The sequence below is a fragment of the Cariama cristata genome, unplaced genomic scaffold, assembly GCF_000690535.1.
Source record: "Cariama cristata isolate BGI_N322 unplaced genomic scaffold, ASM69053v1 scaffold43930, whole genome shotgun sequence".
NCBI classification, from domain to species: Eukaryota; Metazoa; Chordata; class Aves; order Cariamiformes; family Cariamidae; genus Cariama; species Cariama cristata.
The window spans coordinates 1,930-15,736 of record NW_009594947.1 but is presented as its reverse complement, the minus strand read 5'-3'; the positions used below and the strand labels follow the sequence as shown (position 1 = coordinate 15,736).

Here is a 13,807-nt window from a genome sequence, read left to right as displayed (position 1 = left end):
CCTACCTCCAAAGCTGGGGAAACTGAATGCCACACTAAACCACACCACTTCACACAAGCGTGCAGGTTAGCAGCATCAGTCACTTGAGCTCTGGGGTTCCAACCAATTCTTCTGCCCAAAGCAGAGCCCTCTCAGTTATTGTTTCAATAACGTACTGAAAACATAGTCAAAACTGATGCCTAGATCACAACTGCTACATATTACCTCCTGCATCTTCCTCTGTTTGCTGTGAAACCCACACGTTGATAAGAATGACTTTAAATTGAATGCTATAAGAGAGGTGCTCAGAAACCTCTGCTGACATAAGAGTAATGGACTCAGCATCGGTGCTAAATAACCAGCCACATTTTTTTCTTCTCATTCCTAGCCTTAAAGGTCAGAGTGAGCAGTCACCAATCCTTGTATACCACAAGGAATTAGTGGGTGAATCAAACACAATAAATTTATTATCAATACATACCCTCTGGTAATAAGAATGCAGTAGCATAGAGAATGCATAAACCAAAAGGGTAGGTCCTCAACTGAGAGAAATTGCTGAAGCTAAACTGACAGAGATGCTGAAGAAATTACCTCAGATATTTTGTTACCTGGACAAAAACAGAATAGGTCCCACAGAGTGTCCGTTTCAATTCAGAAGCCACTTTGAGAAAACAGATGATCAACTCCAGTCCACTAAGAGCTATCAGAATAGAGAGTAAAATGATGTTCCACTCCACTACGTTCGCAGGTTCGGTGCACCGAGACCAAGCAGGGTAATCTGTGAGGTACCTGGTAGAGAAACAGCAATGTGAAGTAAATTAAGTGTGGTGGGTGCAATTCAATTTAAATACACATTATTTTACCTATAATACATAGAAAAAACATATTGGGCTTGGCTTTATACGCCTCAAGTTTAGGAGCCAGACTCTAGTTTTTCATTACACCAGCACAGCTCCTGCATAGGTTTGTCAAACTCAGCTGAGTGAAAAGACTTATTTTTCTCAAATACGTCTGCTTCATTAGTTTCCCTGTTAGACACCCACGTTAGAAGGACACTGCCATTTTTTCCGAATGGCAGAAGCCAAGTTTAAAATGGGTATTTTCCTTTTATTTATCTAATTTCAGCTTTAGGTTAAGTCCTGCTGACATCAGTACTGTGCAAAGAGCAGGAACACCCCAACGCCATCACTCTAACCAGTGCCTGCAGCCTAAATGGCAGAGCTGAGGTAAGTGTCACCTCGTGCAAGTTCCAGTTGTTCCAGAGCCATGCTTTGCATCCTTGAGGAGCATAATGTGCACAGCTGACATGTGCCCTTTTAACCGTGAGACATGCGACAGCCTGGAGTTAATTGCAAGAACCTTTGTTAGACTCACTTGCTCAGTGTCAGTTGCTTTTTTTCTAAACGTTCATAACTGAAATGCTTTGAGCCAAATCTGGAGAGTGTTATTCAGCACCTGGCCCTTCACACTTAACTCAAACTCTCATTTTTGCATTTCCAAATAGGATGGTAATGCTGGTGATACGTAGCAGAGATTGCAGGGGGCACTTCAGTGTTTTAAAATACAGCTGACTTAAGTCAGAGAAGGCCATAGTTTAGGAACCACTCCTGATGGATGCTGAAGGAAGTTCTTTGTGATTGTCTGACAAGTTTAATCCTCAGTGCATTCACACGCAGCTGGAAGAACTTGGCATTATATAACTTGAGATATTCAAGTCATAAAACTTTGATCTTTTAAAGGGAGAATGTAAAATCTTGCAAAAGCAGCGTCAGGTTACAGATCTGAATCAAACCTTTCATGCCTCTAGGAGGCTGGGACACGGACAAAACTTCGCCTACCTTGCTTAGGTGTTTTATGAGATACAGCAGCTGCATGCAACACCTACCAGTGCTCAAACCACAGACTTCACTGAGCTTTAGGAGTTAAAGAGAAAGCTACTGAGTTATTAAATATAAAAATGCCATCTATGCTCTTTGAACTAAAAACTTGAGGAAATCAAGAGACTATCCTGAGAAAGTATCCATCTACACTTACTTACTCTAATCTTATATTCTTTACTACACGTGATTGTGACCACCACCAGATAAAGGATACTTGGCTAGATGGATCTCCAGGTCTGATCAGTATAAAGATTCTTACATTTAATCTTTCCTTATAAGGAGGCAAATACCATTCTTTGAGAACTCTGGTGCTCATTCAAGAAGTTGAAAAACCTCACTCGCCAATATAGGTCTTGTGTTCAAGAGACTGTGCCATTTTGTGTAAAACTCTAAGAGAATGTGTCTGACTATTGTTCTGATGAACAATTTCTTCCAGAAGAGTTAACACTGATGTTTCTTACCCTCCAGCAGTGTCTTTGAAGATATAATCCCATCCACCTGATGAATTGCAGAAGGGGCCTTGGATCAACCCCAAGGTAAAAATGATGCAACTGTATCCAGAAAAAGCAACTCCAAGCAGGACTAGTACAATTGAAATAAAACTCTGAAGTAAAGGGAAAAAAACATTACTGTGTGGGGACAGTGTCCATAGCAAATACAGTCATTCAGCTGGCCTAGCTACTTCCTTGGGGTTGAATTCACATTTGATTGTCCCAATCTTCAAAATTCAGAAAGAAAAATATCAGGTAAAGAATAGTACACACACACACAAAATAAGGATTAAAACAGAGTTTAAGACAGTTTCACAACTCTCAGTTAAATAGTGTTAGGGCATTATTTGTTTTTTAACGTGCATTTTGCAACATTGTTTCCCCAAATGCTGGAGGAGCACAACCACGCGTGAAACATGTTTGCATCCCAGATAGCGCATATTGAGTCATTACTGGAAAAAATAACTTCTAAATAATGCAAGCAAGGGGATGAAGCTATTTAGTTGGGACATTTCCTTGAAACTCTCAGGCCTTCTATGTTCTTATTTTATTTTACATGGATTTTTTTTGTGGGCTGTTTTTGTTTAATTTTCTTTCATCCTGCTTCGGCATCAGAAGGAAAGAGCTACACTTTGTGTGACCTCTCAAGCCAACTCAGAATCCTTCTCTGTGAAAGGAAGCGTAAACAGAACAGCGGAGAGGGCAGAAGGATGCGGTGGAAACACAGGAGCAGGAAGGCACTCGGAACAAGCGCTGAAGAGATGCACAAAACCAAAACACAGACTCACCCTGTAGGTTTTGTTACAGCTCTCACTCTGGCAGCACCGGTAGAACACACTACGCTCCAGCGTTATTAGAATTACTGCCAACAGAAGGATCTACAAGGGGACATTATAAGGTCAGTGAAACGACCACAGATATTAGGCCAAAGTCTCCTTTGCCTATGGAAGGCAGGGACTGCATCTGCTACGCTCTGTTGGGATTTTAAAGCTGCTCAGTAGGAAGGCACAATTACTCAAGGCACGCCATGGAACTGCACTGTTCTTATTAGGCTGTCGCTGCGCTTGTTTCTTTTACAGTGTCTCCTATCACAGCAAAGCATTACTAGCACGGACACCGCTGTACTAGTGAAGCTGGAAGAATAAAACCAAGCTCACAAGTAAACAAATCGATACCAATGAAAGGAAGGATATGTTATTGATACAGCCACATCAGTTCAACAGCTTCTTGCTGACACGGTTACATGGATCAGGGTATCGCCTTCCTTACCAACACAGCTATGCCAGAAAAAGTCAGTAGTACAAGCCTTTCATTAAATTCACCTAGACTTCTGTTTGCTTTCTCTGTCAAGTACCCATACTGTTTTTCTCAGACTACTGGATTATCTAAACCTGATACTAGAATCATTTCAATAAATAAGATTTGGACTCCAGAACCGCAAACTGCCCCTTAAAGAGGCACTGATTTGAAAGGGGAAATACGAAAAGGGAATGTTTCTGAAGCACACCACTATCCTCTCACATGCTGCTGCCCTGTTTGTAACAGGATAATATATAAGTTTTTAACAAATGGGTAATAATCCTGAGGTTAAAAATGCTTCAAAATATGAATGTCACTGTTGCAGTTAACTTTTTCCCAAATTTTCAACTATGCTTTTCTGTTCAAATTCTCTGCCTGATAGTTTTTTTTTCCTCAGCTAGAAAAGATAAGGGTTTTTTCTGCTTTAGGAAGAATACACAATTTCAAAAGAATGTCTCATGTTTTAGTAACTCTCCCAGTTCAGCACCTTCATAAAACCACCTTACTTACGCAGATAAGACCTTTTTAGGTACTGATTGTGTGCATGCACTTTTACTTTTACTACATACCTCGTTTCTGTCCCTGAGGCTGCAGTTCTTTATGAACACAGAGGAACAGTATGAGTAGCGGGCAACTCTGTTTTGGTTTATTGCTGCAGATGAGCATATTACAAATGTAATGGAGAAAATCCTACTATGCCAGAGTGAGACAATCTTCTGTATTTAGCCTAACAACAGTGGCACTTGATGAACTGTGAACTGCATCCAGTCCTCTAAACACTGGACTGCATACAGCTCTTAAAAACATCTGAACAGTTGTGAGAAGCTTTTTTAGTTTTTGTTTCATTCTGTTTTGGTAAAAGAGCTCTAACCCAACCTCCATAGAGGATTAAATCAACATAATGCCTGCCTCCATATTACAAGTGTAAATTACACATAAACAAAAAGCCAACAGGAAAAAAAAATAACAATCAACCCCACAAAATCACTTACATGAAATTAAACAGTATACATAGCATGTCATTTGGTATATTCACATTTTTTCCAGTTTGATCGAGTTTTTCTGCCTGCAGAGTTTTTGCCAAAGTAATCCATATTCTCTTTAAAAGCACAACTACATTGCTGCACAGTAACGTAATATTATTTGCAGTAGAATGCAATTCATTAAAAATCCTTAGAATCAACACTTACCATCACACCTGAGAAACAGATCCCTTCAAAATACCACACGTAGTTGGGAAGCTGGTAACTGGCAGCATGTGAAGCTTTCCCATTAGGGAAGTACAATAGGATGTTAACAACAATACTCCAAAGTGCAAGAGGTATCAGCAGACAGCTCAAACAGCTTCCACAGGTCTCCAAAGCCATCTCTCAAGAACTTTAGAAGTTTTGCTCTTCTAAGCAAACAAAAGATTACAAGGTTCTGAATATGAAAAGTGTTTTGAACTCCTCAGCTTGATTCAGTCATTTCATATGCATGGGAACAAGGGGACTGGGGTATGATTCCAGAGACAGAGAAGTGCTTAAAGGTTAGCAGAACAATAGATGAATGTCACTGTCTGAACTCATTGTCCTTTCTAAGCATATGCCTTTAAGCAGCAGTTTCCCTTCTAAAAGATCCTCCTTTGTGATCTTCCAAATGAAATATGCCTACAAGTCAGACTCAGGAAGGAACTTCAAAAAATCCCATTTCCTAGTGACTGCTTAGAAATGCACTCTTCCGGAGAACACGGACTACCATGCAGATATTCTCTGACACAAGGCAGCTTGCTCAGCCTTACTGCAGCTCAAAATTTTTTCTGCTTTACATGGGGAAGGGGTCTGTCATATGATAAACATGTCCGGTCTCTGTATAGAAGGCCACACATTGCCTCACGCTACAGAGAATTAATACCAGAGCTTGGCAGACACGGCCCTAAGGGTGAACCAACACTTGGTGCTAACTTGGGGCAGCCTCACAAGAACACCAAGCTGAGTCTCAGCTACCTTGCAGAGAGTACAGAAGCCCAAATAACACTGGTTAGAAACTGCCAGGCAGACTTACCGCCTGTCACACTTTTAATTAATTACTCTCTTCTGCAGTATTACGCAGCTCAACTGTTTTACACATTAAATCCTGTTATTTCTTCAGTTGTTCTATTCTGTGCTTACAGCTGAGTATGCATAGCTAACAGATCTGACCTAAGCACACGTGACTTCTTGTACAGGACAAAAGGTCTGGCTGGTTTTTGAAATGCCTGCTGGTTTGCACTGTGCAAAGCTAAAGCCAGACAGTTTCCCAATTTTCATGTGTCATCATTCTCTGAGCAACCAAACATCCATCCCAGCAACACAGAGCCAGAGCTGTTTGAATGCTCACAGTACGACCCAAGCCTTCTTTCTATGCCCCTGTGAGTCATCAGAAAAGTAACTCAAGAAGGAGCTTCGGGTTTACTCAATAGGAAAGTCCTAGTCAGAGAACAAAAAAATTGGGGCTTTATCAAAAGCAAGAAGGCTGATTTTAGAAGCAATGATGTCATGGCATACTTTCCTTCTGTTTCCTCATGAGCTGTTTTAGGCTCTGCACACATGAGGCTTCTCTCATGATCTCACAAAAGCTGTTTGGGTTGCATGTTGTAACTAATTCCTTCCTGTTGCTTCGAATGAGATCACCCGAGGAAATGGGCATGGTGGTACTCTGGCGATTACACCATTTTTCCACCCATTCTCTGCTGTGGCTTTCCTGTTCCTCTCTCTCCTCCTTTTTCTAGGAGGCTTAATTTTGAAGTCCTCAGATGTTACTCTGAGGATCTTCCCAGATCTCCTGTCTTACTCCCTAATCACTACGGACACATTTTTCAGGTCTCCCTCTAGTCAAAATTAGCAGCAAACCTCCCTTTGCAGGCTCACAGGCATGGACAGAACTCATATCATCAACACTGCACCTTATAGACCAGAGAAAACAGCTGAATTAAAAGCAGGCACATCACATCCCCAGGACTGATTTCTTACTACAAAACTCAGAAATCAGGTTATAAGGCTGAAATCACTTTTTCTAAAAGCAAGGGTCAAAATTACCAGCAAGCAGCTTAGTTTATAATCAAATTTGCCGCTACTTCCTCTAGTAATCTGTGCCAATTAGAAGAAACCTACTTGGAAAGTGACACCTGGAACAGCATTCATTCTGCAGCACAGCAGTCCGTATCAGGACTGACTTTGTATTTAAACTGAGCTCTGCAAATACCAAATCAAGTTGCGTTTTTCTTGCTGGCACACTATACTGCTAGAACAGGAGTGACCATTTTATACCAAGTATTAAGCAAACCTGGCAACCAGTTTCTCAAATATCTTACCAAGTGTTGCAAGAACTGCTTTCCTGTTGCTGTCAATATCCACGCTGAGCCCATTACCGAAAAGCCATGTTTACTCTGGATGAGTGACTTCTCTGCCAAGTGAAACGAATATGACCTAAACCAACCACTTCTCCATGATGTAACTGACAAAACTCCCCAAATACTTTGTTATCTGTCAGACAACAAATGAATTCAACTGGCCTTTTTTTAAATGACAACATATACAGTAAGTAATAATGCCGTGCATTAGTGCTACGTGGATCTCAGCTAAAGTTTTAATTCTAAACTCTAGCCTAATCATTCTGTCCCCTGGAATTTCTAAAATAATTTCCATTCTTTAGTTGTGTGTACCAGAAGGACAAGTAACAATTATGCAAGCATAGAGAAAAAAAAAAATATCTGTAAGTTGCACAGGAATTATACCCTATTCCATGGACATACTTTTCTGCTCCTCCTCTCACTCCACACTTAAATTAAGCTTGCAGAGCCTTTTTCAAATGGTGCTTCTTCACATACAAGGACATCACACTGCACAGTTGCAAGGAATTTTGTTGTGTATACACACGTACACTCGCATATTTTCCTCCCTCCCATAGCAGGTCACGACTAGGACAAACACAACAAGCAGAAGCAGAATTAAAGACTGCCCTCAACTACCTCTATGTATTTATGTATGAATAAATGGTATTGCGAGAAGCAGATGTCCTGAGATTCTACACACAAACTCTTCCCATCTGTGAGTTCTTTTGCTGCTGTGGATGTGGATGTGCAATTTAGTTTTCACAGTCAATTTCTTTCTTTTTTTTTTTTTTTCAGGTATGTACTTGTACCAGGCAGACATGGCTGTGAGGACAACCCGAGATACACCTCAAGTTTCTGGATAAAGACCACCCTCCTAGTTACAAATAGCACAAAATATGCACTGACACCCATGGGAAATTATTTTTCTCCCATATACAGAAACTAATTTGCCTGTTTTCAAAGACAACATTGACTGCTAGATTCCAAAACTGAGCAATAATGGTAATCAGTTTCATTTATTTAAACTAAATGGCATATCACATTTTGTTTTTCACTTGAAAAATGCCATTGCCAGTAGCATACTGACCTTACCAGCAATGCTGTTGGCAGCATATCATTCAGATTTACCTTACCTTGTGATAAAACATTCACAGGAATATGCTATAAGCTGCGTTTCAGGTGCTCTTGCACAGGATCTTAGAATACTGCCTCCAGGCTGCTTACTGGTGAAGTCAAATGCTTCAGATTAATCTATCACTGCTGACCTGAATTTGCACTATATTTTTTGAACACTGCTACATGTGGGGGTCTGCTGAGTGAGGTAAAGACCAGGGCCTAGACCCACATTTTGTTTTGTCTCCAGACTCTGACTGAGGAGTCAGAAGGTAAGCCCCCCTTGGGAGAACAGCAGAAGGGACACCAAGCTGTGACTCAGCTGCTCAAGGGACTCCGGCCCTTGGAACGGCCATCAGCAGGGAACTGCTAGCCCAGACCCAGGACTAAGCCTCCATGGACGCAGCTGTATGTGTCACATACCTGTCGCTGAAATATCATACCCTTGTTGATGCACAATTGCCTGGCTCAGGTTAATTATCTAAACCAAACAGTGAAGCAGTTGCCACTCTGACAGAGCCTGCTGGAGAGAAAGAGTAGGTTATAACCTGACTGCTTTACATTCATGTTCTCATGCCACCACTGCCTTTATCTAAGACCAGGAAAACAGTGTTTCAGCATGGGCAGGGAAAGAATCACTGACATCTGCTGGGTATTTTTAATACAAACCTTTATTTGTGAAATACAGGAAAAGTTCAGAAAAATACTGGAAAGGTGAGTGCATGTATCTGCCCTCAATCCTCCACATTTAACTGCTGCTTTGTTACTGCTCCAGCTGAGCATTTGTCTATATGCAGGCCAGACTAGACTGGGTTTGTGTTCATTCCAACATCAGAATGAAAGTGCAACTTTATTGGGAAAGCAGCATACAGTACAGAGCTATTGTGTCAGTAGAAAGAAAAAAAAAAAGGCATCTTTAGTGACATGTGTTCAGGCAGTTGCCTGTCCTAAGATGAAATGAACCAAAGAAATTCAGGATACATTTTGCCTTTACATACAGGCAGGTTAGTGGAAAACCTGCATATGACTCCAACAACAAAGGCCGGCCTCAAGTCAGTTAAATTCATGGTAACAGCACAGTTTGACAACAAATGATGTGCATTTTAGTATGCACGGAATATAAAAAAAAAACCCACAGAATACTCAATGGACCACACACATGCACCGACGTCAATGCATTGTCAGGTTTCTAGCAAACGTATGCCTGTGGGGGGAACAAAAAGAAAGAAATACATATTAAGGGGAAGAATGCTAATATTGTATAAGAGCTAAAATTAACCTGACCACATTGAGACAACCATAGCGTAGCTCTTTTATACTGCAGTTACAGCACGGAAGATACGAGTGAGAAGACAGTAATAGCTTTGAAAGAGCCCCAACATTCAACTATGTCAATTAAAAATGTGAAACACATTCTTAGCTATAATGTGTGTGTGATAATGTACGAACCAGATATGGTTTAAGCCACTGCAATTCCAATACTACCACTACAATACTGATTATAACAACATGCTCGAACTGTTTAAACAAGACTCTGAAGAAATTTGGAGGAAATTCCCCTTTCTCAGTCAAAAAACCCTCCACCTTCAAAAAACCCTTCAGATCTGTCTGCAGGCTTTGTTAGCTATGTGCAATTTAATTCCTTCTCTTATCTTACTTTTGCTAAGCAAGGCCAGGATGCTGCAGTTTTCATTACATATGGCATATTCTCAGTAGTGTATCAGCTGCTGTGAGCAAAATACAAGGCTAAAACAACGTAATTAGAACAAGCAGCCGACCACAAAACTGCACCACGCTATGCAACAATGATTTAGGCTACGGTAAAGACCACCATCACCAGGAGATTTGTATTTCAGTTATATCACCTATATAGTGCTGATGACCACATGTGCCATAGGGGAGGAAAAAAAGCCCTCCAGCTCCCATGCAGATTAACTTCACTGTGACAGCGAGGAATGGGCTGAAAGCATGGGGTCAAATATTACATGAAAATGCTAAGCACAACAGGGCTATTAAAAAAGTTGTACACTGAATTGTTGCTTTAGAATATCTAAAAAATAGCTGCTGAGTAAGACTCCACAGTAGCATCAGTAACAACAGTGTTTCATGTTCATCTGAGAAGCATGGTTATGAATACAAACCTCTTACCTCCTCATGACTGCAGCACAATCTGCACAGTCCTCCAAGAATGCCATTGATTATCTGTATGAAGCACAGAATGAACTCTATTCCTCCCAAGACAAGGAGGATGGAAAAGAGGGTGACGTTCCACTGCACGATGTTTTGAGGTTCTTGACATTCAGACCACTTGTTATACTCAAACAAGTACCTGTACACAGCAATTAAAAGTATATTAACATTGTGACAGAGTGGGATGCTTACCACACACTAGAACCAAATTACACCTAGCCTGTAACTGCACTGAGGATAACCACTCTGAGCGGGAATAGCAAATGCAATGGCTTATTCCAAGCAAAGTTTGCTCTGTTTAAGAACATGTTGAACTATCAACCACATATTTTTGTTAAGTCTTAATTTCTTTCAAAAAACCCATCTAAGCTATAAAGGTAGAATCTTCTATTATTGATTAAAGTGACACACAAGCTCAAGAAAGCTGAAAGAGAAAAGCTATTTCTCAAAACAACCACAGAGCTTTTCAGGACTGGGCCTTTAGAATAAAGACAGCAATTGCTGATCTGAAGCAAACGAGTGTCTTTTGTTCTGCTGTCTTTGGGCCCTCACATGCCTACTCTGGAAGAGTCAAACACAGAACAAATTCAGAGGGGTAGTGCAGTATACCAGCTGTGCCTCCTCACCCACATCTTCAGAACATCAGCACTGATGAGCCTCCAGCAAGGACTTAACTCAGTTCTTCTATATTCAGTCATAGCTGGGGCGGGATGAGGGAGGAGGAAGGGCCCCTCTTGGGAGAGATGCAACTGAAATGCAAAATTCAAACTCTACTGCGAAGGAGCTTTATGTGGCTTCTTAGTACTCAAACTGTCTCTAGTCTGTCATCAGCCATAAACCGTTACTAGAAACAGCCTCAAGGTTGCCAGCCATACAGACACCATAAAAGCATGTCATGATCCAAAACAAATCCTCTTCCAGCCTACAGGATTTGTGGGGTTTAATGAGGAATAGCACACAACTCAGCTACATAGGCTTGGTTTGCTGGAGAACCCTTGTTAGGGATAATTAAGAGCTTCTGGCCCTCCCCGCCCTGCAGCATGCAAAGATTCTTGTAAAGCTTTTCTAGTTTCATTTACAAATGTTCTATACCTTTGTCACTAATTAAGGTATTATCCCAGTTTACACTGATGCGAAGCAACTTCAGAAGCAAGCCTCACAAAAGATTCTTACACAAATGATAAGACAAATTTCATAACAACTGCTATTCATAGTTTGTAAATCCCTCAAAGTCCTAAAACTTTATATACCATATACTGTTCATGTCCCTGAACATTTCTAACATAGATATTACTGCCTATATATACATATACACACATATGTACAGATCCCTTTCTGCAGGGCAGAGGATTTATATTGCTTTGGTTTTAAACTATATCAGTGTGGGTAACTGATGCCATCTGTTTAGTTCTCAGTGAGTGAGAACAGTAAACTTATGAATGGATCTTGGTATATGGTTACTGGATATTGCTGAAAGGTACTGGAAGAAAGCCCACGTGTACATGGGGGAAAATATAAAATCCTCATGAACAGACAACTTACCCTCCGGAGGATTCAGTGAATGGATAGATCCAGTTTCTTTCTAGGCGAGTAAAACAATACGGTCCATGAGACAAGCCCAGCGCAGAAATGATTACACAGTATCCAGAGCCAAGGATTCCAACAAAGGCTGCCAGAACTGAGGACAGCATCTGCACAGCAAACAGACATGAAGTCTCAACACAGCCATCACCTTGTCTTTGGGATTATCTGAGACTGGAGCATAAAGGCTCACTTACCGCACAGCTTTTCCCACAGTCCTCATGGCCAAAGCACCCACAGCAGTCGTCATTGTGAAGTCCAATGAATACTGCAGCTGGAATGAGTACCTAGGTACGGAGCAAACAAACCACACCATTCCATTTTGTTGCACAGACAGGGCAGATAAAACACAGTCCTCATCTCGCATTCATTTATATTGCTTCCTGGCAGGGGAGTGGGGGGCAACCTGTCTAGATTATTCAGTTTTACTCCTATTTAACACATTAGGCATCTCGCTACTGATATCAGCAGTGCCAACACCAGGATAGGCATATTTCTATTTCAGCTTTGTGTACAGACAGCACTTGAGCGTATAAAGAGCCTGTTAATAAAGAGCCTGCTGCAGTATTGCTGCAATTTAAGTACCTCAACTGTGAAAGTCTTTGTTCACATTAAAAGCTGTATTCTGCAAATAAAATGCTTTGCAAAAAGATGCATTCACTTTCTGTCAAACAAGGACTACAACATATGCCTCATAATTATTTGTTAAAAACCCCAACTACTACCAACACATTAGTCACCGAACAGTAGTCGTCACCGCCTGTGTGACAAACCAGTCTGACTAGAGTAGAAAGTGTAGGAATATTTTGCCCAATTCAGGCAAACATTTCATTAGAGACATCAAGCTTTTTCTAGGTTTTGACCACCAGTTTCCAGTGACAGAAATGCAAAGTAACAAAGCAGAAGCTATCTGTAAGAAACATAAATCATCCATACTCCAGAGCTTTTAGCATAAAATCAAGAAGGAGCAGAGTTGATTAAACAGAGTATCCTTCCCACTAACAGGACTTAATAGTTTGCACTTGTAAAGACTCTACACTCCAAGGAGTACCTTGGAAAACCATAAAAAAAAAAAAAAAGAGCAAAGTGTTATCCACAAACTGCACAGATTTACTTAAAAAGACACTAAAATAAACACTGTCCAGTTGAACAGTCACATACTTGTCAGCCCTTACTCAAACCTATTGCTGAGCCCCAATGCTGCAGGTCCAGAAGCGGTTGTACGAGTATGTTCCAGGAGCAGTTCCATTGATTTCACTTGTATTATTCTGTGTGTGAAGCCCAGTCCCTGCAAATCCCAGTCTCGATTCCAATGGGGCTGTTACACAGCTGTAAGCACTTCTCACAAGATGGAGGGCATTATCAAGCAATTGTTTTCAACCTGTGATTTGCAGACACCTTGAGATCTGTAGCCTATTTCTAAGAGAACTTTTAAAAGCAAATGAAAACAGAAGCCTGGAGTCAGGGAACTTAAATATGCTACAACATGGTCCACAAAATTGAAAAGGTGGAAGATAATAGCTTCAGATTAACAATGTCCTATAATTAACACACTCCATTCTTCATTCTTTGCTGTTACTTCAATGCAAAGCTTTGGTAACTGCCACTTGATTCCTCTGAATAAAGAGCTAAGGCAGAGAAATAACATCTCAGATAACTAGCATTTATTTACAATTCCTTAATTTCTATTATGTAGGGGCATTTAAAAGGAGAACAGTTCAATAATATAACAAAAATGTGAGATTTCACCCTTTATGCAAACCATGACCTGCTGAGAGGCTTGGTACCAGTTTTGCATTTGGATCCTGTGACCTAGACCCTATGATTTTCTCAGCTTTAAAGTGACATAATGTTGCAGATAAGATAACCAATAGTAACTAATACCACCTATGGGGTAATATAGCTAATTGCTTTTGATACAA

General features: G+C 40.7%; 2 protein-coding genes across 2 annotated transcripts in view; both read right to left on the bottom strand.

Annotated features, from left to right (window-relative positions):
- Window positions 1–587: 587 nt before the first annotated feature.
- Window positions 588–5,016, bottom strand: TM4SF18 (transmembrane 4 L six family member 18; the record flags this gene model as incomplete). Its single annotated transcript, XM_009699834.1, has 4 exons — window positions 4,840–5,016; window positions 3,139–3,228; window positions 2,321–2,463; window positions 588–768 (listed from the first exon to the last, which is right to left on the bottom strand). Coding segments are annotated over exons 1-4 (591 nt in total), but the record flags the coding sequence as incomplete, so codon positions are not given.
- Window positions 5,017–6,078: 1,062 nt separating this feature from the next.
- The window catches only part of TM4SF1 (transmembrane 4 L six family member 1), an 8,103-nt gene continuing 374 nt past the window's right edge, over window positions 6,079–13,807 (bottom strand). The window contains exons 2-5 of the mRNA XM_009699821.1: window positions 12,083–12,172; window positions 11,847–11,995; window positions 10,263–10,443; window positions 6,079–6,096 (exon numbers count right to left, since the gene is read on the bottom strand). Coding sequence (XP_009698123.1) covers window positions 6,079–6,096; window positions 10,263–10,443; window positions 11,847–11,995; window positions 12,083–12,172 — 438 coding nt within the window. The remainder of the gene's footprint in view (window positions 6,097–10,262; window positions 10,444–11,846; window positions 11,996–12,082; window positions 12,173–13,807) is intronic.